Source organism: Mercenaria mercenaria, chromosome 16 (assembly GCF_021730395.1).
Source record: "Mercenaria mercenaria strain notata chromosome 16, MADL_Memer_1, whole genome shotgun sequence".
In the NCBI taxonomy this organism is placed as follows: domain Eukaryota; kingdom Metazoa; phylum Mollusca; class Bivalvia; order Venerida; family Veneridae; genus Mercenaria; species Mercenaria mercenaria.
In genome coordinates, this window is record NC_069376.1 from 31,331,922 (window position 1) to 31,358,800 (window position 26,879).

Below are 26,879 nucleotides of genomic sequence, written 5' to 3' on the forward strand. Positions count from 1 at the left end.
TATCAGGAGCAAAGAGGAACTGTCAAGGTATTGGATTTGTATTCCGTTTTTCGAAATAAAGTATAAATAACTACATAAACCTTCTACATATATGTAGTTCGTAATACTTCATTTAAAGCAGGAGAGTCATCTTACACCCCGGGGTGTAAGATGGATTTTTCCAGCACCGGTAAAAATACCGGAAATCCCCGTCTGGTATGCAAGAATACTATATATTAAATTCAATGTTGCGACCGGAATACATAATCATCTATTTACTTATCTGACAGCCTCGTCCCTGATTTTCAAATGGTCATCACTTTTACATAGATATGAATAGTAACATGGCCCAAAGTTTCCCATAAAATATGGTTTGTGCACATATTTCACACTGGGCGACAGCACTATGGAGCGAAAATTACAAGAAGCAAAATATATTCTATTATAATTGTGGAACTACTATATTTGTTTAGAATATTTGAACATTCAAAATGGCGACATACAAGACCTTTCTTAGGGAGGTCAAACTCAGCAGTGCGATGACTATGAGACTTCGAATGATAAGTTTTTCATTGTTGTCTTGAGACCCCCCCCCCCCCCCCCACCCCACACACACACACACTTTGGTCAGAAGTACATAATACATGTACGTCATCATGCACATGTACATTTACGCCGAAAGAGTCTGTTAGAACTAAAATTACAGAAAGTGATTATAAATTGTTTTTTTTTTCACATTCATTTCGCTAAACGAAGTAAAACCTATGAAAGTATCAGCTGTGAAGTAAATATGACGAAAATCGCTTAATTTGTTTACTACCGTCAAATTATCTCTAATAAAGAGATGATTTCGATCATCTGGTATATTTCACGAAATTTCGTTTTCTTAATTTTAAGTACGATAGGATAGCAATACAACTGAATTTTTCGAAATGTACGCATTGCAAATACGGACAAAATAAAACCTAGGCTAAAGTTTTAGACGGATATAAAACCTACCAAATGATAATGCCTCAGTTTGCATTTAACATCTGACTAATCTCGTTGCAGTACATTTTTTGTTAACCTTTCATGATAATGCTTTACATACAAACGCTACTGTAAAACTCGTCCTCTACCAGACAGTTCCAGAGAGAGCCGTAACACCAGAAAAGGGAGAACTGTTAGATACAGATTTGCCAATTAATATAACAGTTCAGAATAGACAGCCTGCTTCTTTCACGGGGTAGAACACCGATAAACGATTTCCTGGACCCTTGAGAGTTTTAAAACTAAAAGGTTACAACACACTAAACGGTTGTTCTTCTTTATTCTATATAAAATTGACATATTTCCAATGGCTGAAACACACATCAGGACCCATTTTGAATGTCTGTAACTTATATCGTCTTGAAGAATATTGTCAGTACTGAATAAAGTTCAAAAGAAAATTAGGGGTCATGTTTGATGCAAGAAAATATTTGCAGTGAAACAAACAAACTAAAAAATGAGATCCCAAATTGTAGTGGTGGTGTGTGACCTAAGTATCCATGACAAATCCTGTCACGTTATCATTTCATTTTGAAAATTCTACCTACATGTCAAGCATAGATTTGTCATGTGATTTCAGCAAAGAAATTGCAAAGAAAATAAGGAAAATAGATAGGTTTACAGAGCAAAAAAATAAATAAATAAAACAGATGAGGACTATTTGAGTCCGCCGTTATGCAACTTACTTTTTTTCGCGCAATTTTCCAATTTTGTGTCTGTATGCCTTAAGCAGTATGCAAGAGTATATCTAACTAAATTGTTTGAGCAACGGTACATTTTTTTTTTTTTCGTTTTCGTGCCCCCGTCACGCAATAATTCTTTTGGTAAACTTTTTTTTGTTGTTTACCAAGTCAACGTCAACATATTTAAAAGGTATTCATTAACTTGTTCTGTCTTATTTACTTCTCAAAGTTATATCAAAAAAGTTGTGCTATCTACCTAATATATATGACATAATAGTCTGGTGGTTTTAGCTCAAAAAGTGCTCTAGAAGCCGGAATGTTAATGCTCGGAGACAATATTTATGTTAAAGTCTGAACCTTCCTGGTTACGTTGACAGCTGTCTCCAAAAAAAATATCAACGTTTTATGTAAATTATAGGGGTCAAAAGGTCATGCAATAATATTAAGATTTTTTGGCTTTCTGTATAGCTTAAATTTCATTGATCATACACTCAGGTTGTTTAAAGAAAATATTTCCCGGGATATATTCTGAAAATATTTGTAGTCGTTTAGAATTGATCCAGAAATAAAATAAATTATAAAAAAGGGATGAAAGTGTCATTAAATGGGGTTAAAGGTCATGCACTTTATTAATAAGCTTTAAGACAACGTTTGGCGTCTATAAATATCAATATAAGTGTACAATAAATGTAGTATTTTGATAGCATATAATAGATATTAGTTATGTTATTAAGTAATTATTTATATGGAAGTATTACATAATTAGTATGTAGATTGAAAGGGGTCAAAGGTCAAACAATATAAAATGTTGGAATATGTTTATCAAGACGGGAACTGAAGCATTTTTCCGCTTATTATAATAAAGGCATTTTTATATCTATTTCTAAATAAAGGAGGTGAAAAAAAGCAAAAATCGTACCACGATAAAACATTATTACTACATTTAGTTAAAATATTTGTATAAAAATTCAACAGAAATGCACTATTAAAGAATTTCCTAGTGAATCAAGTGCAATATGTACAACATTAACAACATAATGTTATACAATATAAACAATCATGCCATCAGACCAGTTTTTGCTGCTTAGTATTAGGAGAAAAAGAAATTTGTAAAATGATTCACAGGTTACTGTACCGTAACTGTAATTCCAAACAATGATGCCAATTAGCGCGCTTGAATAGTCAAGTTGTTAATTGGTTTTAATTAGTACGGTCTTTTCACATAACTGTACTTCTCAGTTACAAAATAAAAACAAGTGAAAATGAGCAGCACAAAAATGTGCAATTAATCTATAAATTATAGATGAATGTAGATTCTTTCAAAGTAAATGTATGAAGTGTTTCTATTAAAATGGAACCCGTGGTACTTTTTAAAACAGAAAAGGGGAAAAATGTTTCAAAAGAAACAGATTGGACTAAATGTGCGTTGTGTCAGGGTGGAAGCACTGAAGTACCGCTGCGTGCTCTTGGCGAGAAGGGCAGAGAGAGGTTAAAAATATCTATAGATGAACGACAAAAGTGTGATGACCAAAAGAATGCAAGTGTTTTGGATAAACTAAAGGGTGCAACATTCTTAACCAAAAATGACTGTTCTCAAGTTATGTATCACAAACTTTATTATGATAACTTTACAAATTCAGCTCATATTCAGAGACTTAAAAACGCGAAAAAATTCGCAGAGGAAAAGGCATTAACTTTTCAACATAATTTAACAAAATTATCTAACGGAAGTGCAGTCAGACGGCCTGCACCATTACCAAGAAGCAAAGTTGATACTTTCAATAAGTCTTTGTGTCTGTTTTGCCAAGAAGAAAACACAGCACAACTGCATTTAGTTTCGACGATTGAAGTTTCTGAGAAGATACTCAGTTCATCAGTGACGAATAATGTATTTCACTGTAGATTAGCTGGGATAACTGATTTGATAGCAGCAGAAGGGAAATACCACAGGCAGTGTTGTGTACAGTTTTTTCGTCAGATAGACAAAGAAAAATCTGTTGATGAACCCAATAGTAAAAGCGAATGCTTTAAAAAACTAGCTGAAAAGATCAAAGAAGGAATTGCATATGGGCATGTCTACACTCTGGCAGATATTTGGAAGCGATATACTGAGTTGCTTTTAGATACTGGTGAGGAAGCTAGTTCCTACAGGTTAAAGTTATTTCCTATTTTGCTTCCTTACATTTACACACGCACACATACATACATAGATACATATATACGTACAACACATACATACATACATACATACATACATACATACATACATATATACATACGTACATACATACGTACATACATACATACATACATACATACATAAATACATACATACATACATACATACATACATACATACATATGTATATACATATATACGTACGACAAACATATACATATATATGTATGTACATACACACATACACAAGCACATACACACATAAATATTCATAATTTAAGTTACAGAAAAAAAACTCAGAAATATACTATTACTATTTCCAGACAACTAAATTTATATAAATATTTCTTGTTCATTAAATCATATAAACGTTTGTTTTTAAGAAATAACAATGCTACATGCAGATTATATGACTAAGTTATAACAAAAGCCTTTGGAAGCACAGAGCTTAACCAAGAATAGAATATAACAACTTCGTTTTCTTTTTCTGAGATTATTACGTCTGTTATTTGGGAATAGCTATAGCTGTATTACAAAATATGTACATGATGCAATCAATTCAATTCATGGTATTTTTTTCATATAATAAATTTCCTCTTTCTTAATCAGTGTGACCATTTTTCGGTAAAATTGTTTATAAATCTTGCCATAAGTTTGTAATTTATTTTTATCCTATGCTGTTTTAACCAGTGTTTGTGATGGTAATACTAACACTCCTTGTATGATTCTTTGCATTGTGTTATAGGTAGATTTTTTATTGTGAAATGAAAACTTTCTTGCGGTATGACTATATACATAATTTACATTGATGAGGCTACCATAAAATAAATATGATTACATTATCAAATACAAGCGAGATTCAATAATTGTATCAGTATGCATTTATTGCAAAAGTCTTTGCCATCCTTTCAATCAACTTTAACAACACAACAAAAATCTCATGTAAAACATCATGAAATAAGTAATTAGTGATTAGTTTTAATGACAAAATTTTACACATGAATATCAAATTTGTAATTTCATTTAAAGCAAATAAATAGTATTAAATAAATATGCATTTCAAACATTAAATACATCTACTGCCATTGAAAGTCAGAGGTAGCCAAACGAAGTGTTTTATTAGGAACAATTATCCAATTTCCTACTTTGATGATATCAATGGAAACTATGAACATTTAAATACTGTACACAACTACATTGGGTTTTTTTTCAGGAACTCGAAAACGCGCTTTAAGCAACGATTGGAAAAGGAACTTGGTCATGTTATTGACTTCGTTCCGCAGCTTGGAAAACATAAACCACAACTGGTGTTTCCGAAGTCAGAGTGCAAGTCGGCTATATCAACATTGAAAAGAAAGCATGAAGAGTTAGAAGATGTCTCTTTGATTAAGGACTTAACACACGGACAAAGGACTATATCTGCAACAGACTCTAATCCTCTGCTTTCAATATATTATGCTGCTAAATCAGTCCGAAAGGACATAAGGCGAACTCCGGGAATAGATGTTTTTACAGGCATTAGTCAGGATGATTGTTTAAGTGTTGTACCTGATAGCTTGTGTTTGTTTCTTAATCTTCTACTTACAGGTTAAGACGGTGAAACTGAAGATGGCAAAAAAGACAGCAAGCTTCAACGAAAAATTCTTGGAATTGCTCAAGACATTGTTTATGTAAGTTCAAACGGAAAAAAGTTAACACCAAAACATGTTAGTCTAGGAATGACCATTCACCAGGTATCAAGATCAAAAGAACTTGTTAACATAATAAATGCCGCTGGTCATTGTATCAGTTATGATCAAGTTAGGAAGATAGACACTTCTATGGCAAATAAGGAAATGGATGCATTCAGACAAAATGGTAATATTCCTATTCCTAAAGGTATACAGAAACATGCATTTGTTCAGTTTGCTGCTGATAACATTGACATTATAGAAGAAACACCTGATGGAAAAGGAACATTTCACGCTACACAGATGGTCGCGTTTCAAAGGCAAGCAAGGAAATCGCCAATAGAGGCAATACCAGTAAGTGAAGGAAAAGAAAAAAGCATGTGTGTATCTGATGAATTACATAAATTAGCTCAAGCCCCACTGACAACAGCAAGACCAACACCAAACTTTAACAATAACATAATTCCTGAGCTGTATGAGAATGATGCTGAACTAGATGAGAAGGCAAAACTATCGGATCTCACATGGGTTTTATCTAGTATGGTAGATGATGTTAATCAAAAGGTACCTTTCTGGACAGGGTTCAATCAAGTTGTGACGAAGTGTTCCCAGTCTGTTACACGCATAGGCTATCTACCAATAATCAACGTCCCTGCGCATGATGTTGACACATTGTGGACAGTAATATTACGTTGTCTAGCGATATCAAATAAGTTAAACCCTGGGCAATCTACAGTAATTACATTGGATGAACAGCTGTATTGCAAAGCGAAGGAATTACAGTGGACAAATGAAGGTTTGTGCAACACATTAGTACTTCGACTTGGTGGTTTTCACATAGCTTTAGCATTTATGAGAGCCATAGGCAAGCATTTTGCAGATTCTGGACTGGTTGACATTTGGACTGAAAGCACTGTCTTTGGTGAGACAACAGCTTACAACAATATAATTGTAAAGTGTTACAATCGTGCCATTCGGGCTCACAAGTTAACTTTCGAGGCTCTGCTACGCATACTCTGGCCACAATTTGTATTATGGATGAGTAAAAATGGTCGCGAAATCAGTGATGATTTAAACAGTAATCTACAATCATTAACCGCAAAGATTTCTGACAGAAAAGACCCACATGATATTGCAGATTGTTATTCAAGCATCATAGAAAATTTGAAGCTGAAATCTACTTTATCTGATATGGAAGTCTATATCAGCACTCAGTCGCCTACTGTACAGTTCTGGTACCAGTACATTGAAGTAGTTAGCATCATACTTCGTTTTATACGAGCAGAAAGAGAGGGAAACTGGTTCTTACACTTGTCATCATTTGCTTCCATGCTTCCTTGGTTTGCACGATACGACCATATCAAATATTTCAGATGGGGAACTGTGTACCTTGCGGATATGCGTCTGATGGCAGCCAAACACCCAGATGTCTATGCAGAATATATCTCTGGCAATTTTTGTGTCAAGCAGTCTTCAAGGAACTTCAACCAAATACCCACGGACCAAGCTTTAGAGTACGTCAACAAAGTTAGTAAAATCACAGGAGGACTTGTCGGCATCACTAGGGATGACAAGGCCAGAGACAGATGGTGCTTAACGCTTAATCACCGGAGCCAGATATCAGCACATACATTTGAAATGTATGGCCTAGCTGTCGGGGAATCTGAAATTGCAGCTGTTGAATGCAAGGAGTTACAACAATCCCGTTTACAAAGAGATGAAAACGATGTCAAGAAAATTGTACATCAGTTAAAACACTACAAGATATTTCGACATGATCTAAAGAGCCTAGTATCTTTAGCAACACAGGATGTAGTTCCTGAAGATATTGCAAATGAATTACTACTGTCTGCAGTGAAAGGCAAGCAGATTGTAGACCAGTTTGTTCACGAACGTCTGAACACTAGTGTTGTAGCATTCCATGACCCAATCAAGACACAGAAAGCACCTACCATGTCAAACATTTATGTGCTCGACAAGAAATTAGCTGGCAAACCAGACAAAGACAGTTCTAGAAATACTTGTCAACTACTTCAAAGACTGCTAGTATCACAGGAATCGGGAAGAGAAGTAGACCTTACAGATCTGTTGACACATGAGCTGACACCAACGCCCCTTTCTCTTTCAGACTCAACAGGGAGCTTGCGCACTTGTGATAAAGCTGAACTTGGTAAAATTTTACAGACTGGTGTCGTTCGAGACAGTTTACCAGTATCAGCTGTGAAGACAGCTGGTATCATCGATGGACAAGCTTTGGTTCAAGCAATTGGACGACCAAACGACGCAAAATGCTTTGGAGATTTGTCAAATGCTTTTTCCAAATCAGTATGTTCGAAACCTGGGTCACGAATAGACGTGTTGTTTGACAGATACTTTCAGAATTCTATTAAAAATGCCGCAAGATCGAAAAGAACTGGTCGAAATAGACCGGTACGTCGAATAGTTGATAGTGCGGATGTTCCACTTCCTGTAAATTGGAAACAATTTATTGATTGTGCAGAAAACAAAGCAAATTTGGCTGATTTCTTGTCAAACAAATTAATGGCATTTGCCGAAAATCAAAATGAAAAGGAAATAATGACCTCAGGGGGATTCAGTGACATTCAAAAAGCAAAATCGTCAAGTGGAAGGGATGTCATGCACCTTTCCTGCAATCATGAAGAGGCAGATACCAGAATTTTATTACACTGTATTGACACTTGCAAAGAAGGGTTTGAACGAGCTGTTATAGTTTGTAGAGATATAGATGTGTTAGTCATGTTGATTTTCTATATGCATCTTTTACCAAAGGAAGTGTGGATGCAGTGAGGCACATTTAAGGCAAGAAAGTATGTAGCAGTTCATGACATTGTTCTTTCTGATGCTGTTCGAAAAAACTTGCTTGCTTTCCATTCTATTACAGGATGTGATACCGTCAGTCAGTTTTACAATCATGGAAAGTTATCTACCTGGAAGGTCTATGAACAATTTCCAGAGATGCTTGAAGGACTAACTGAGGTACATTTGAGTGCTGAAACCCTTCGACTTGCTGAGGAATTTGTTTGTAGGATATATAGTCCAAACACAATGGAGAAGAATATAAATGATGTTAGAGTAAAGATGTTTCGAAAGGGCACTACAGACATGATAAAACTTCCACCGACAAAGGATGCGTTGAATCTTCACATTCAAAGAGCTCATTACCAAGCATTAATATGGAGATTTGCCGCCGACCCAAACCCTATTTTAACACAGCCTCATGATAATGGCTGGCAGGAAAATGACACAACCAAACTGCTTAAGCCCAGATTGACCCGACTGGACCCCTTGCCAAAAACATGTATTGAAACCATATCATGTAACTGTAAAGCTTGCACATCAGCAAAATGTTCATGCCGAGCAAACAAATTAAAATGCACGCCGGCTTGTGCCTGTTCAGATGACATATATTTCAACCCATACAAACCAGTTGAAGATGATGAAAGTGGTGACGACATGTAGTATAGCAAACTTAAAGATGAAAATTTATACGAAAATATAGTGGTTATCGATTCAGTATTTAGTAAACTTTAAATGTTCAAATACAATGATTACATGAAAGTATAAAGTAATCACAAGTTATTAAATTTCAATATATCATTAACAACATACTAGTATTTTTCTTATGGTATGAGAAATTTCATAAATGCACTTCTTGTAGTATGAAAGACATAAAAATATGGATAGGCGCTAGATGTTTCGAATTGTATAATATTAAAGAAGACCAGTAGTGAACGTTTTAAAAGGTATTTTTGTAACTGTGTTAAAGCCTATTTTAACAAATGTATTGTTTATATGTAACCAATAATGGTAAGAAATATCTAAATATTTCTTTTTAAAAGAGAAATATAATAAATAATAGAGTACTTATTTCTGTTCTTTGTTTTGACATATTAACTGGCACTGTTGTAGCTGATCATTAACACCCTTATGTATCATTAAGGTTTAATGGATCTTTATAATTACAATTCGTTGTGACCTTTGACCCATCCTTGTTACTTTTGACATGCGATGTATCTATATAATAGAAATGGTTGTATATTTGAAATGAAAGAAACTATCTTTACCAGAATTCAGAACTATTTGCAAAAAAATACCGCTTCGCCTTGTAGCTTGTTTTATGCAATAAACAAATAAACCAAACAATATTTATGGCATACCCTTTTAACTGAAAGGTCAAAGGTGAACTACAATTGTATTTGTGAATAACTTTCATAAGTATGTTACTTTTATATTTACAAGGACGTTTTTATTTTCTGATATATAAAAACGTTTCTAAAATTCATATGTGGTACCACATGTATATATTTAAAACCAACATGTATACCATATGACATTTAACCCCTATATGGCCCTTCGATGTGTTTATGAGTGATGTTTTATCAGTCATAAATTGTAAACATGAATACTGTTTATTTAAACCTATAAATACAAACAAAGTAACATTTAATACTAATTTATTGATGATTTGGTGCATCAATACCGTAAAATTAAGTGAAAATATCAGTTTTAACGTATGACCTTTTGACCTTTGTAATTTGCATATAAAGGCCATATATTTTTTGGAGACAGCACTCATATGAACCGTGGATGTCTGTACTTTGGTAAGATCTTTGTTTCCGAGCATTAACATTCCGGCCCTCATAAACTTTTTTCGGGGCCAAAAACCACCAGACTATAACGTATCAACATTATATATATAGCAGGGAAACATTGTCGTCTGCAGATAGCTTCATACATTATGAAAATTGTAAAAAAGTTTGTTTTTAAAAATGTTCGTGGTGTTTCTGTATACTGGCATTGAAATTTTCTCGGAAAAGCCCCTTTTCTCTGATAGCTCACTACATCTTTACGGTTAGAGTCATACAGAAAAGACAATGTTTGTTTGGTTTCAGCGTTAGATTGAAATATCTGTCATCGGACGATCACCATATGCAATATTTTCACGAGTGATGAAAAATGTAAAATAATCTGGTGCTCACAAGCGAAAGATAATTCACTTTTTATCAGCAAAACCAATATACCTTCTTATTACACGTGTGCTTTATAGTTTTTAAATAAGCTTAACTCGTTTTAGCATCAATAACTCGCATTATCAGATACATAATTACAGCTTTTCATATCCTTACTGTTATGAAATATGACACCTAATCACGAATTTGATTTTATTCATGCAGAAAATGCACTCTTTGCAATAATGACATATCAGTTTATCGTCGGCATGTTGGAAGTAATTTCAACCATTTGCGTGGGTGAATTGAAAATATGCGGCATTTGTATCTTAAGTATCTTAAATCATTTACAGATAGATTTTCAGATATTAGTTGACAACAGAAAAAGGATTGCTTGAGTTATAAATGAATATTTTTCTTAAAGTATTACAAAGCATTTTAACTGTCTCTGGATAAATATTAACAGTTTTAACAGGCCAAAAATGCTACAATACCAATTCTCTTAATTATATTGAGTGTATATTTTTCAAGGTCTAAATATTTTTATCTTCATCTGATATAATGAAAACATATGACCCGATCCTATGCATAAAGACCTACATACCTAAGATAGCTGTACATTTTGTGATATTGATGATAACCTATTGTAACAGTGACATTATATTATGTACTGATGCAATCACAGCCGTATTGAATTTCAGTTAAAAAGCCGGGGTTACAGTTAGTTTGCCCCCGTCACGCAATAATTCTTTTGGTAAACTTTTTTTTGTTGTTTACCAAGTCAACGTCAACATATTTTAAAGGTATTCATTAACTTGTTTTGTCTTATTTACTTCTCAAAGTTATATCAAATAATTTGTGCTATCTACCTAATATATATAACATAACGTATCAACATTATATATATAGCAGGGAAACATTGTCGTCTGCAGATAGCTTCATACATTATGAAAAATGTAAAAAAGTTTGTTTTTAAAAATGTTCGTGAGTTTCTGTATACTGGCATTGAAATTTTCTCGGAAAAGCCCCTTTTCTCTGATAGCTCACTACATCTTTACGGTTAGAGTCATACAGAAAAGACAATGTTTGTTTGGTTTCAGCGTTATAGATTGAAATATCTGTCATCGGACGATCACCATATGCAATATTTTCACGAGTGATGAAAAATGTAAAATAATCTGGTGCTCACAAGCGAAAGATAATTCACTTTTTATCAGCAAAACCAATATACTTCCTTATTACACGTGTGCTTTATAGTTTTTAAATAAGCTTAACTCGTTTTAGCACCAATAACTCACTCTTTGCAATAATGACATATCAGTTTATCGTCGGCATGTTGGAAGTAATTTCAACCATTTGCGTGGGTGATGCAAATTTCATTTCATAATCAAACAAACATAGCCTTATGTTCCTTAGTTAGCTAAAGTATTTGGTATAACTTCCTCTTTATTTGGAACCACAGCTATAATAATTATCTAAAAAAAAATTGCACAAAATACCAGACAGTAAAATATTTTTTTGAAGTCAGAAATAAATTTCTCAGCTCTTTTGGTCAGGTTTATCGAACTTTGAGCCACATAGAAGTGTTGGGTATATTACTATTATGTTTAAGTGAATCGATATAGCACCTTTTTCACGGGCGGACACCTTGGTAGAACATTTTATGTAGTCAGCAGGTTTTTAGGAGGCTCGAGCTCGCGTCCCTGTCTGATGCACAATTTCTCACTGTGTTACGAAGGACTACAAACATGGACACGTGAACATTTTCGCTCCAGGATCACGCGGACGTTGCTATCTATCCTTTTAGAAACATTCTAGGGGCAGATTTTTTCATTTCTCCCATTTATGACGAGTAAGATATACATATTAATATATTGTCTCAATGGAGTAAAATCGATAAAAACATTTCTGAAACACAGTGAAAATAACTTGGAGATTGCTATGAGAAACAAAAATAAACAAAATATTTCTAATAACTTAAACCCTCAACATAGCATTTTGTTAAATTAGGTCATTCGACATGAAAAAGCATAAACATATATATTAGAATTTAGAACTAAGACAAACTAGATATCGCTTATAACACAAACCCAACTGTAAATAAAATATTTACAATGGCAGGAGTGAAGACCCAGCAGGCACGTTGAAATTTGGTCGTGACGTTGATCAACCTTGTTTCAACCTTCAGCAACCATGGGAGATGCTCTGTTGCTGTTTGGTCGCTACCTGGCGTTGAATGAACATTGAATATTGGTCATGTTTCAACCTTCTTGTAAGGTTAAGATAAGAAGAGGTTCTTTGAAAATTGTATCAAGATCAATACTGACTTGCCTTTGTAACTCGTACCACTCAGATTGCTAGTATGACATTAAAATACATGTTATTTATTATTGCGCATGTACATGTGGCATGATACATTTCTAACATATCTTAATTGTGTGATTCTAGTTATTTCTACAGTTGTCAATAAAATTCATAATCACAGGTAGGCATTATTTCCACTTAATTATAGTAGTTACTATAACAATTTTCTTCGATTTTCAAAAAAAAAAATCTCAGATTATTATTGAATTTCTGAGTTCAAAACACCCGTAAATATAAGAAATACAATCCAACCTGAGGAGGTGCGAAATAGTCTAAATAAATTGACAGAAAAAATGAGTGAGACAAATACTCTTTTCCGTCGGTCACTATAAAGTTTATTAAAATCAAGTTGTGGTTTAGTGTGTATGCTTGCATTCTCTTTGTGCATATTGGTCATTAATCCCCTGATGTTCTAATCCTATGCATAATTATTTCTTTCGCAAACAAAAATCTCGCACAATTCTGTTAGTGTTGCTGTACACATCTTTAATGTTATAGTTATAACAGTTAGTGAGAAGGAAAATGAAAGACTGCTCGTGCTTTCTTACACTAGTAAGTACACTAGATATTATTTTGAGATGCATTTTTTAATGTAATACACATTTATTGTTTCTATGTAAAATGGCTATGGAAGAGTATTTAGTAAACCTGACTTGTAAATTAAACATACAAAGTGAACTATAAATGCCATTTCAAATGATGAAAATTTCTTAAGACTTAAATTTTATTTGTAATTTATCAATAATTTGCCATATTTCTTTATACTAAATTATACTTTCAGAAAAATGCTGCTCACGATTATAATCTCAAACGAGGATGACTGGACATAAATTTTGACTTGATGCAGTTTAATGTTTTCAAATCATGAAATATTAAGTGAATAAGTCACGAACCATTTATCAACATTATTTCAACGTCTAACCAACCCCAGTTTAGAAGTTACACCAGTCCTTGACCAACTACAAGTATAAAGTCTGTCAACCACTGACAATACAGGATCTAACAATCAGCCTAAATTAAATAACATTTGGTTGACTTCAACCTGAATTCAATGTTAAGTCAACGTTGAAACAATGTTGAATCAACATTATTTCAACCTTAATATCAACGTTGAATAATGGTTGAAGCTTCAACGTTGTTTCAACTTTCAAAATGAAATATAATTCAACCAAAATTCAACGTTGATGTTCAACGTTGATTCAACATTGAATAAACGTTGCTGTGCCTGCTGGGGAGACTAACCCACACGTTTTAGCCGAAAATAATTTCTCTCAGGAAACATTTAAAGTAAATACTCTGAAAGTTGCTAGTCATACAAACTTATTGACATAAGATATTTGCAAGATGTTCTTATAAATAACCAAAAATATTGTGTAGAAGGTAGTAAATCGTTGCTACATTTCTGAAATGCTGAAGAAAATACGTATTTTTTCTTGCATTTTTGCCAATATCTAACTTTTATTTTGACCCACTTTATAATTTTTCAATGTCATATACATTCTATGCCAAACTTGGTGGAAATGAACATGCTGAAAAAATTTCAACGAAACTTTGGGCGATTAGCTTTAACCGAAACTGCACGCAAGCGCATTAACCGATTAATGATTAAGATTATCTCTGAATGGATTTTAAAGCCAGGTCTGCCTGTATTTTCACCCTGTGACAAATAGATTTGCAATGACTGCTTTAATCATTCTTGAATAAGAAAAGAAACCCGTTATTTATTGTGTTTTATTGGCACTGAACATGATTGACACCAACATGATTTAACATACCTCAACCTGAACGTCATCATTCGGAACAACTCGTACAAAGTTTGGATACTTCCGGTCATCACTTAAACGTGTAGCTGTTGTTGAAAACCCAACTTGAACTAAGCGATTCTCTGTTCGAGCTGAACTCAAAATGGGTGAAATAACTTCTGCTTCTGAACTGAACTCGGGGCCAACGATTCCTTTGAATGAAAGATGTAAAATGTAGCAGAGGATAATAATTTCATTTGAACATTATTTCTGTTACAGCTCATGTCAGAATTCTGGTCTAATTAAAAGCAGTTTTTTTATACAGAACATTTACAAGTTCATATACCGTGATATAATTCAATTTCATGGGTATAAACGTTCGTGGTTTTGCCAAAAACAGCTTTGACGTGAATTTTCATTTATCACGATAAAAGTCTTGAATTTGAATTTCTTTTAACCTTTTCTTGTTCGTGGGAATTTTATTTCGTGGATTGACGCAACGAACTATAATGACAGTAAGTGTAATCACAAGTTATAAATTGCATTTTAGTATTTCAGCTCTCCGTGAAGTATCGTCTTTAATGAAGAGTAACACGCATAACTTTAAATAATAAAATATGTTAGAAGATCCTTTGGAAGCATACGACATGCAACCAAGCAAAATAATAGCAGACTCGAATGATTGAGTTCGTTCATGAGAGGTAACGAAATGTGCAACACCCCTCACGCATCCCCGACCCGAAAAACTACTGCTCGAAAGAGAAGAGTTTCTGCTACCGATGTATGGAAAGATATCTGGAAACATGAGAAAATGAAAGAAATTACGTGTTCACTCAATAGTTACACTCTATAAACAGACAGTTTCCCTTGTGTAAAGAGGACTAAGGGTAATTTTCTAGATACTACTGGAAGCTATGCTCTGGATCACTGGCAGCAGAACAGAAGAAAAAAAATGCCTCTGTACATGTTATACCTTACCCCTAGGTATTCTATAAGAACCATGGTCATGAAGGGAAAAATATACTAACCCGTTTCAATCGCGCATTTCATACCTAAAACACGCAGTTCGGTAAATGTGTTCTATGGATATCAAACAAGTGGTAATTTATCTTCCATTGTGTACTGGTCATATTTCTTCAATACATCTTATCTTAGAAAAACAACGAGTAGTTTATAGTTATTTCAACGTTACACAAAAAACTTGCTTGAACTTCCCTGGTGAAGTTCCGTTCTAGATTACAAAACCATTCTGATTGGCCAATGTGAAAATGTATGTCAACATGTACAGAGACATTATCTTTCTGTTCTGGTGCCAGTGCTCTGGATAATCCGATTAAGGTAGGTTACAAGTAGGGAAGTAGGGTCAGAATCACGAGAACCAGTGCATTTTCAATCAGGTCAGATACAGCAAAGAAATATGATTCCTAGGTCAGTATTTATGCGAGATATGGGTGTAAATGAACTAAAGCCTGCCAAACATATACCGTCATTACAAATTCTCATCTATCTTAAACTGATGAGAATGTTAAGACTATATAACCGGCTTCTAAGAGGGAGTTTTTCTGTCACATTTGTAAACTTGTTTACAACAGAATCGCACCAAAAGTACACTGATGTTACATACTATCCATAATGACATTGAGTTCACGAAATATAAATTCCTATATTTTCTAAAAAAAATGTCAAAATTGCATTCATAATGAAATTTAAACACAAAAGTAACTCTCATGTATCTTAAGTAAAAATATTAGGGTTCATGTACATGACTAAGCCTAGCCTAATAGTTACTTTTGTATAGTGAGGCCTGGAATACATCAATTGTAAGAGTTGATATTTCTTGGCCAAAAAGTCACGTGACTCTACCACTATGTTCAATGTTTTAAATTATTCCATTGGTGATCTTGTCTTGTTGTTTATGTATGATAGATAGCTTATTTGTCTCTACTTTATAAAACACAGCATATAACTTATTAATTTACAACTTGAAACGTGTAATGAACTTCAATCAATATTACCTACGATACTTTCATTCGCCAAAGCCCTGTCCATCACCTTTATGGCAATTTCCGCAGCCTTGTGTTTTAAGCGGCATGTTTCATACCCCTCGAAACCTAATAAATAAATAAATAAATAGAATTACACCTTTTTATCATTGCCAAATATACCATTATACTGCTATAATTATATCTACATTTACTCGCACAGTAGATAATTATAAAATGTATAGTATCATCGCGTTAGATCAGTGCCAATTGTTCAACGTTTCTTAATCTATGGGATTTATGGTTATACATTCTTATTTGTTTTGTTTTGTTTGGGTTTCAAGCCTTTTTCTCAATAGTATTACAGTTGTGTAACGGCGAGTAGTTAACCTATCTAGTGTTCCTGGATTCTGTACCAGTACAAACCTGTCCTCCGCAAGTAACTGCCAACTTCCACACATGTCTCAGAGGTGGAGGATGAATGATTTCAGACACAATATCTGTTATCAAGTCGTCACGGAGAACATACGCCCCGCCCAGGTATCGAACTCACGACCCCGCGATTCGTAGATCTGCGGTTACATAGACTTTAAAAGGAAAGTGTAATGTGTCATAGAAAGAGTTTCAAACGCCTGAAGAGGAAGTTGAAGATTTAAAATCCATCAATTACGAAATTTCGACGAGGTCTCCGGAAAACATAAGACCGTCACGGGCCATGTTAGTGTGAATGGATAGCAGTTAAACCTCATCATGCTGGGCACGATTGATTCTGCCTTTTTGCAACCAGTGTAGATAATAATTAGCTCGCATATCCGTGCAGTGTGATCATGATCTGCAATGTTGCAATTCAGTCAGTATCTGTTTAGTCAGCATCCTTTTTAACAGTTAATGGTAGTGTCCAAATTGAGAGATGGCCAAGTTCATTCTAAAAATTTAGCAGGATAAAGGTTAATTACGTTATGCTCGATGACAGCCCTCTGCTTTTCTGACAGTTCTCTAAAACCAAGACTCGAATACTGACCCAAACAGTAAGCAGGATGAAAAAGAGTTATGAGTTATGCAATGAGTTATGCATCTAAAATAATCCCTACCTATTTTGAAAGGAAGCTTTCCGTGTTTGTTTAAACCCTCTATGTACCATTTCACAGCTTCAGATGTTATAACAGACGATGCTTTTACTCCCAATCCACAATCTTCATTTTCCGACTCGTGGATTTGAAACAGTCCAACAATTGTTAAATCCCCATCAATATTTATTGCTACTTGATCAGTGTTATGAATAAGTGATAAACTTATTATATGATATAAAAGAAAATAAAACTGCACATGAACACACTTCATATTTTGGTTATTGAAATAAACGTTATTTAAGCAATTTTGTATACTGTTATAATCCCGCCAAAGTCATACTGACTACTCTATTTTGTAAAGTATATATACGTTTTGAATACCACGTAAAACGATTCTTTCAATGTTATTCAGATTTAAACCCTGTATATCAACATACATACACATAATTTGGTATAATTTCAGTCATGCGTATTGCTAATAACGGAGGTATATATCGATATATACATAATCCATCGCTCTCATAGAACCAATAATAATTTTACATATTACAAAATTGTGAGGACTCGGTGGCCGAGTGGTTTAAGTTGCTTGTTTTGAATCACTTTATGATAAAAAAAAATTGAGACAAATATCAACAGGAAATGTTACATTGAATGCATGCAGTCCCCTTAAACTATTGTGTCAGTCACACTACACCGTAAAGCGTTAACGGACCCCAAATGTATAGAAATACTGCGGCAGAAAGTTATCCGGTGACGAAAGGCATCTCCCGCTGCTGCTCGGTGCTCTCGCGACGGTTGCATAGGGCGCATAAAACGCACAATGACCGCAAGATTAACGCACATATATAGGACGAACAACGTTCATTTAACGGATATCACCGTACTAGTAACGGATTTGTACCGCGTAAAACGTAAGCACAACTCATGAGAAACTGTCAAAACGTTATTGTCAGTTATCGTCCGTTGAACATACGTTACATCCGTTGCATGCCCGGTAGTAGTCCGGCCGTGGATCAGGTCCGACGGACAAGAACGGATGCGAACCGAACAAGTACAGAATAGGGAACGCACGATAACGAAAAAAACGCATATAGAACGCACGAGTAACGAACAAAACGCATATCAACGCATTGCTACCGTAAATCTAACGGACAACTTTGTCCGGTGGTGTAAGTTCTAAATTTTGAACATGGTCAAAACCTTCCACCGAATGGAGCGAACGTCGCCGGACAAGAAACGCAGCAGCCGCAAGAGAAACGGAAAAGAAACGCATGCGAATGGACACGAACGGATTGAAAATTTTGCTATACTTTGGACGTCCGTTAACGCTATACGGTGTAGTGTGACTGATACTTAAGGAGTTTGTATGGTGTGTTATTAAGGTTATGCACATAAAATACACGAAGAAAGTAATCATTACAGGACAGATATACAACGAGAAGAGTTTTAAGGAAAGGAGTTGGGCACTGCGAAAACCGCACGCTTAATCCAAAATCGAGTTCTAAATTACAAAGAAGTGTAAAGAAAAGCTGGAATTCTGATGCGCAGTCATCCTGGACAGAATTGTTCATCACCAGATGATTCCCTAATCAGTTTAAAAAAAGATCCAAAGTTTCTGTTTCAATTTGTCTTTTGCAAAAAAATGCTTAAATAGAGTGATATCCTTTCAACTTTATTAATTTCATTTTAGTTTCCTTGGATTTCTCCTGTTGTTTCAACGATCAATGTTTTAAATAGTAGTTCTTACATTATGAAAATGACATATTATGAAGGTAAAAAAGGATGACACGTACAAGAGTAAAATAAAACAAAAGTCTCTAGTGTAATACAGACAACAAAAGAAGCAAAGCACAATTGAAACGTAGGAACTAAAGCAGACACCATGGCACATTTACATTAGGGGCCAGTCAAGGAGCGGGCCAACTTGACAAATTCCTTTAACACTTAGCTTGTTAGCGGCAAGTGATTCTGCCTTTCCGACCAGTGCAGACCAAGATCACCCAGCACATCTGTGCAGTTTGATCATGATCTGCACTTTTCGCCATTCATTCATTATGTTTTTAGTAAGCACCTCTTTTAACAGTTAATAGTACTGTCCAAATTGAAAGATGGACAAGTTCATTTATAGAAATTTAGCAGGATGAGGGTTAAATAATCTATGCTTCTAATATCATTTTACACACTCTGACAGGGATCCGGCAAAAATCCCCTGCGGACAAAACCCCCTTTGCTCATTTTTGCATAGGCGGACAAAACCCCCTTCATCTTTTTTACAAGGAGGACAAACCCCCTTCACTGAATTTTACAAGGAGGACAAAACCCTCTTCGCGATTTTGACAAGGAGGACAAAACCCCTTCACATAATGATAACAGTGTATTCTTAGCCCCTTTTATACTAAGATGAAGGGATTTTTGTCCAGCTTGTGAAAATTGCGAAGAGGGTTTTATCCTCCTTCTAAAATTCAGTGAAGGGGTTTTGTCCTACTTGTAAAAAAGATAAAGGGGGTTTTGTCCGCCTATGCAAAAATGAGCAAAGTGGGTTTTGTCCGCAGGGGATTTTGTGCGACACTCAACCTGGCCGCCTCAAACCTAAAATATCATATGACTTAAACAAAATTCGTTAAAACATAATATGATACGACCAAAACAACAGTTTGTAAGACAGCATTATGGGGGCGCGTATCAATATACCATTTGCATAAACTGCAACCATCATGTGGCACAAAGACATCATCAACCCTTATCGGTTTAAAAATAATTACAAACATTTAACTGAAGCAAAAGTCAAGCTAATAATAAAATGTACAATGTTTGTTCTCCTAAATATCTTAATGGTATCAGGTCACATATGTGTGATGTACAGTAATTGTTTTGCTAAATAGTCCTTATGATATAAATTGTAGAATGGACGCATGAGCTCTATCACAGCCCGGAGCACTCAAAATAGTTCTGCCCCAAAATCTGACAGAGTCCACATAATCTCAGAAACATCTCATGTGTAACATGCTGTATCAATATTTACTGATAACTTATTCCAATAGATGTCTGTATTGTACTTCGACATATCAGATGCATTATGAAATAAAATGACTAGAATCTTATCATTTAAAATATACAAATCGGGGTGTTACCCCGTCACAATCATAATAAAGATAATGTTTGTTGCACACTATGTTTATACGAGACGTTTCTGTTTTAAAGATTATTATTTACTGCTGCATCTAAATACTTTTCATGTTTCTATAATAAGACAATTTGCTCAGTCTTGACACTGACATGTAATTCATACGATAGTTGAGTATCCCAAAATTACTATATCCAAGGATATCGAGCTGTTTTAACAGGTACACAAGAAGATTCGTTATTGTTTTTCAACATACTAGTGCCTCCGGAGCTTTCAGTATATGTAACAAATATCTTAAGAGCTCTTCAAATCACCTGCCCCTCATCGATGTGGGTTCGAGTCTTACTCGGGGCGTTGAATTCTTCATGTGAGGAAGCTATCCAGCTGGCTTACGGAAGGTCGGTGGTTCTACCTAGGTGCCCGCCCGTGATGAAATAATGCACGTAGGTGCACCTGGGGTCTTCCTACACTATCAAAGCTGGAAAGTCACCGTATGACCTATCATTGTGTCGGTGCGACGTAAAATCCAACCAATAAAAAAGCTCGCTTTTTATAAATAACGAAAGATTGAAACGTCCAAGCTGTCCAGGAACAGCAGCATTTGCAAGGCTGAGGACGAGCCACAAAGACAATTTGACAGAATCTGAGATGAATCAATATCTAGGCCTGCACAAAGTATAATATAATTATCACACCTACTTTTGTTGAGAAAACAACATCGCAAGTAACTATCATGCCTTTATCCTTAAACACGTACCACAAAAGAACTGTATTTTTTGTATTTCCAAGCTAGTAATAGTACATGATTAGGTTGAAAAAAAGGGAAATATAAGTATACTGATAAACTGACGGTGAAATATTCTAGGCCAAGACAAGGTATTCTATGTATAAACATTTTATTGAATGAATGTAGCAGTATGCACAGTATTTGATGTATAAAGATGGGTATAGATCACACTTTGTTTCTACAGGGTTAAATAATTATTTATCTTTGATTTAAAACATCATTAAAAAGATGAAATTGTGAAATCACATTAATACAGGAAGGGCCTAAATTGAAACAGAGCATCTTGTAGTATAGTTGTATATAATTTGAATAATTTGAGATGATTTTCAGGAAGTTCATGCGGGAGGAAAAAGAAGGTCACTAGGATGATGCGGACCTTTAAAGATAGCAAAAAGCCAGGCCTTTAATTTTACACGCTCAAAACACCACATTTAACTGCATTTTGAGTCGTATGAAAATGCAGTAATTTATTCAATAAATTGGATTATTTCACAATGGAGCAAGATATTTACATTTTAACGCCGTACTAAATAGATCGACAAAATGCAAATATCTTGTGAGACTTCTGTGCCCCAAGTTTGATATCTTCATTATCCAAGTTTTAAGTGTATAAACATCTTAAACGAGTCATTCAAGGCAAACGTATGTTGTTATTTAATTGAAAATCATTCCTTTTTTATTAATGTTCCAAACTTTACGTTCAAAATCCGATTAATAATGAATAGAAAACCACCCGTTCGTTAGATGTCAGTTAAATTGAAGGGATCCAAGTTATTTGAAAATGCGTAAAACAGATTTGCTTATTACTCTTATAGTTATGCTACCTAGGAGGCATGCCAAATAAAGAAGATGAAGTTGTAAAACTTGGAAGGATCATATCTCATTTAATGAGTGATTTACTAGACTGAAGGAAACAGTATTCTGAACGGACACCTTTGCTCATTTGTATATATGTCGACATTTCCTGTCGAAGTTCATCAAAAACAAAACAACAAAATTTGCTTAATATTTTTCATATTATAATTTTCCTTTCCCAATTAAAACTGAACTCAGTGAATGTGCGGGCTTTTCTCTACCCTTTTAATTTCATCAGACAAAATACAACAACCCTAGTTCAAAAAGTTAAATTTGGAACGACTTAAACGTTATTGTATATTATCATTTCAATTGATTTTATAGCAACGCCTTAATCACTGATTATTTAGATTTATAACATCCTCGGGAAATCATTACGTTTTTAGGCGGCTGGGCGACATGAAAACCGTTTTTGTTTGCTTATCAGACAGCAAAAACACCATGTGATCGCATATATTGTGTCAAACAGTTTCTATATAACCTTCAATAATTTCCACATTTCGTTTATACGGATTTAAATTTCTGACAACAAAGTGGTATTTTCAGTCTGTCATGGAAAGGAGAGTTTTGATATTTCTCGCCATTTGCACACTGCTTGTTGCAAGTGTGAGCGGAGGGCTAGGTGGTAAGTTATATTGTTTATTCTTATTTATCATAGTCTGTTTTCGAGTTATGCTCTATTACTTTAATAAATCCATAACTGAATAATTTATATGTCATATATTCTGTTACTTTTCCTTTTCTGTTTATTTATTTATTTATTTATTTATTTTTGCAAATAATTCTCTATTTCGTTACTTTTGTATTTTTTTGTATTTCTTCTCACCATCGTTCTATAACTTTAATATATCCATAACTGAATATTTTATATGTCATATATTCTGTTACTTTTCCTTTCCTGTTTATTTATTTATTTGTTTTTGTAAATATTTCTCTATTTCGTTACTTTTGTATCTTTTATATTTCTTCTCACCATCGTCTCCCGATTAAGGCCGTTTGGAATAAGTGCAAAATCACTTCAAGTTGGTATTTATTGTGAACAATTATTAATTCATTCAACTTACCGGAAAAATCAAAGGTAAAAAAAACGATGTGATAGACTGAATCTGGGGCAATATGTATTGATATTGTGTAAAATTTGCCAGATTTTCTTTGATGCAAAATATTCTGTTATTATTTCACAATTGTTGTCATTCTTCTCTTCCGCTGTGCATTGCCTCTCGAATAAGCCCGTTTTCAATGCAGACAAAATTACTTTAAATCATTCATCTTCAATTAAAAGCAAAAAACAATGTGAGTTTTACGCAATATTAATTGCCGTTGTATAAAATATTCTTTCTTTTTTCCTGTTTCTTTTATGCGCAAATATTTCTCTTTTATTTCATTATTGACCATCACCTTTCGATTTCGTCCGTTTCTAAATAATATAAAGTCACTATCACTTGGTATTTATTTACATACTTATTCAATCATTTAATTAAAACAAAAGATGAAAATAATGTAATTGAATGAGTGTAGACAATGTTTATTTGTTTTATTAAATGCCGATTTTCCTGTTTATTATATGCAGATATTTTCTGCTAATTAATTACTCTTTTCAAATTTTCTACAGGTGACTTAGTTTAAAAATGAATGTAAAATCCCTTTTACTTCGTATTTATTATGAACATGTATTACCTCAAGATCTTATTAAAATAACATTATTGACTGTTTTAACACAAAATTATTGACATTGCGTAAAATGTGCCGATTTGTGTCCAAACGAATACTTTAAAAATAAGCATGGAATATAATAAGCTTCTTTCAAGGGTTTCGCATTGATTTCTAGAAAATTATGGAATAATTCTGCTGACATTTTGAAAATGTAAAAGTTTAATTTTCATAATCAAATCGATGTTTAATAGATATTGAAACCTATATATTAATGTACAAATATTTGTCTTTAATACAATTTCACTATTAGTATACATTTTCAGGCCGGAACAGTCAATTCTAAAACAAATGAGACTTTAAAGATGGACCGTTTGTAGATAATGTTCGTATTGAGGTTTGGACATATTTTGACATTTTTTTTCAGTCGCAAATGTTTGAAAAAGTTTTTCTATTGTGTTTATTTAATTATAGAGAAAGAGGAAGGTGAAGAAACTGACAGCAGGCGTCTGGATAAACGTGAAGGTAGTTTTGTTAATACGATAACAATTTCGTACATTAAGTCCTATTGGAGTCCATTTCTAGAAAAAAAAAACAAGGGTAGTATATATCGGACAAAGATGCTTAAATACGCCATATTTAAACATTTCTGTAAATGTTTGACTGTTTTAAATTGTCATTATAACGAAGTAATTTGAATACTTACTTTAAAATACAAATGTTTGAAAAGTATCTTATATATGTTTGGAATTATTTCGCATGCAAATATTTTGTACTATATAATCACTAAAACAATTGACTTGTCATTCTAATTCTTTCATATTTTTCCGCCAAAATAAACTATCCTTTTTAATGAAACGGATCTGTGCGGAGAAAGAACATTGGTAACAACGAATTTAACAAGAAAGAAACTTCATTATAAACCGGTAAAAATGATAGCCACTGGGTTGCTAGCAGACCTTTGATCTTTAACCCTAATTCGTACCTGGTTCATCAGTTAATTTATCATAAATCTTGCCTTTAATTCTTTGTAGTTTTAACTTTTCTGTATGTACTACCGTGAATGGTTTTTAGTTATCCAGGTAAATGACCTGTACTTTAAAATTATGATTACACAATCTGTAAGATGATCGTTTGGAAACAGACAAAGCAATTAAAAATGATATCGTTGAGATTCAGTCTGTTAGTGAGAGGTAACGGAAAGTGCAACATACCACAGAATGAACCTTTAGACTGCTAAATTTCTAAAATGGACTGGTCCATCATTCAATTTGGGCAATACCATTTATTATTTGAAGGGATGTTCACTGAACATTTATGAATAGCGAACAGTGCAGAACGTGATCAGTCTGCACGGACGTGCAGGCTGATCTTGGTCTGCAATATGGTCGCAAAGGCAAAATCACTTACCGCCAGCTGCGTAAGGTTAAGCGAAGGTCTGTCAAACAAAATGTTGATCGCAAAGGACCAGAATATATATAAAAAACACAAATACTTTTTACTGCGTGAACTTTCTATGTTAAGTTTCAAAGAATATTATTCAAAATATTATTACTACTTATTCTATAGATAAGTTCTCTCTTACAGCAATTGATAAAACATAAAATCTGTAAGAAGATCTTATGGAAGACTGACATACTTATAATTCCATTTAATTACACCGAATGTTAATGTTAATATTTTTATGTATTATTTAGTTGCTGAGCTGGAAGACATTATGATAAGGAAGAGTGAGAGGCGAGCTCCCCAGGCAGCAGCACAGAAATAGGAAAAAGGGATGCGAGCTCCCTAGAAAGCAGCACTGAGTAACATCACATCAGAATGCACCTACTTGTTATTTTATATATAATGGATTGGACCAATTTAGTCTATATTCCTTTTCAATGACCTGGAATGTTGACCTCGAAATGTTCATATTCTTTTTCAATGATCCGAAAAGTTCACATACAAATGTTTGTTTTATTGATACTTCAGTGATCTTTAGATGTAAAAATTGATTAATGTGTACATTAGTAAACTGTAATAAAATGACAGTGTTGCACAAAAGAGTTCTGCTTTTTGTCTCCTATAAATTACTTTTTATCCCTAGACAGTGTCCCCAAAAGTCCAGTTAAAATCATCCATACCTTACATAGATATCAATATTATATGGTATTAGGCAGGTTTATAAATAAAATCCTCTCTAATATTAATCATATACCTTAAACAATCTTTAAACATTTCCTTCTCTTGTCTCCCTACCTGAGACCGGTATTGCATGGAGTGACCGAACAGTTCCAATGTACATGTAAAACACACCCGCTTTGTGAGGAAAAGCCGATACATGGCACATATGAAAGAACACAAGTTGCCACGCTAGTTCGGTTGAAAAGTGTTGCATCTTTCTGATATCATATCACTCCGAAGGAGACAGAAGAGTAAATTTGTCTCTACACGATTGCAGTGCCATCATGTTTTCTATATCCAACATTTGCTACAACAAAAGGATAATATAAAATTATATCTAAAAGAAAAATAAGACCAATTAATAGTATATAAATAAAGTCTGCAAAAATAATCCTTTGGAAGCATAGACCGAAACCAAACAAAAACAAAGCAGACTAGGTTTGACTTGCACACCCCTCACCCCTCACGCCACCCAGCTCCGGCTTAAGCGGAATTCGTTTACAGTAAAAATGAATGTTCTTCATGATCCAAAATGACCAGAAAATATAACAACACTATACCCAAGTACTGGGATACTTTTCACGACCGCCTTACAGTACTTATTTAACTATACAACTGTGGTTCTA

The 26,879-nt window shown here is 34.0% G+C and overlaps 1 protein-coding gene and 1 long non-coding RNA gene across 2 annotated transcripts in view; one reads left to right on the plus strand and one right to left on the minus strand.

Annotated features, from left to right (window-relative positions):
- The window catches only part of LOC123540489 (uncharacterized), a 38,985-nt gene extending 20,957 nt beyond the window's left edge, over positions 1 to 18,028 (minus strand). The window contains exons 1-3 of the mRNA XM_053526574.1: positions 17,690 to 18,028; positions 16,632 to 16,727; positions 14,650 to 14,828 (exon numbers count right to left, since the gene is read on the minus strand). Of these exons, the coding sequence (XP_053382549.1) occupies positions 14,650 to 14,828; positions 16,632 to 16,727; positions 17,690 to 17,939 (525 nt within the window). The 5' untranslated portion in view covers positions 17,940 to 18,028. The remainder of the gene's footprint in view (positions 1 to 14,649; positions 14,829 to 16,631; positions 16,728 to 17,689) is intronic.
- Positions 18,029 to 22,930: 4,902 nt separating this feature from the next.
- LOC123540493 (uncharacterized) lies at positions 22,931 to 26,135 on the plus strand. Its single transcript, XR_006684193.2, has 3 exons — positions 22,931 to 23,062; positions 24,562 to 24,612; positions 25,785 to 26,135. It is a non-coding gene; the product is annotated as an uncharacterized LOC123540493 (long non-coding RNA).
- The last annotated feature ends 744 nt before the right edge of the window (positions 26,136 to 26,879 follow it).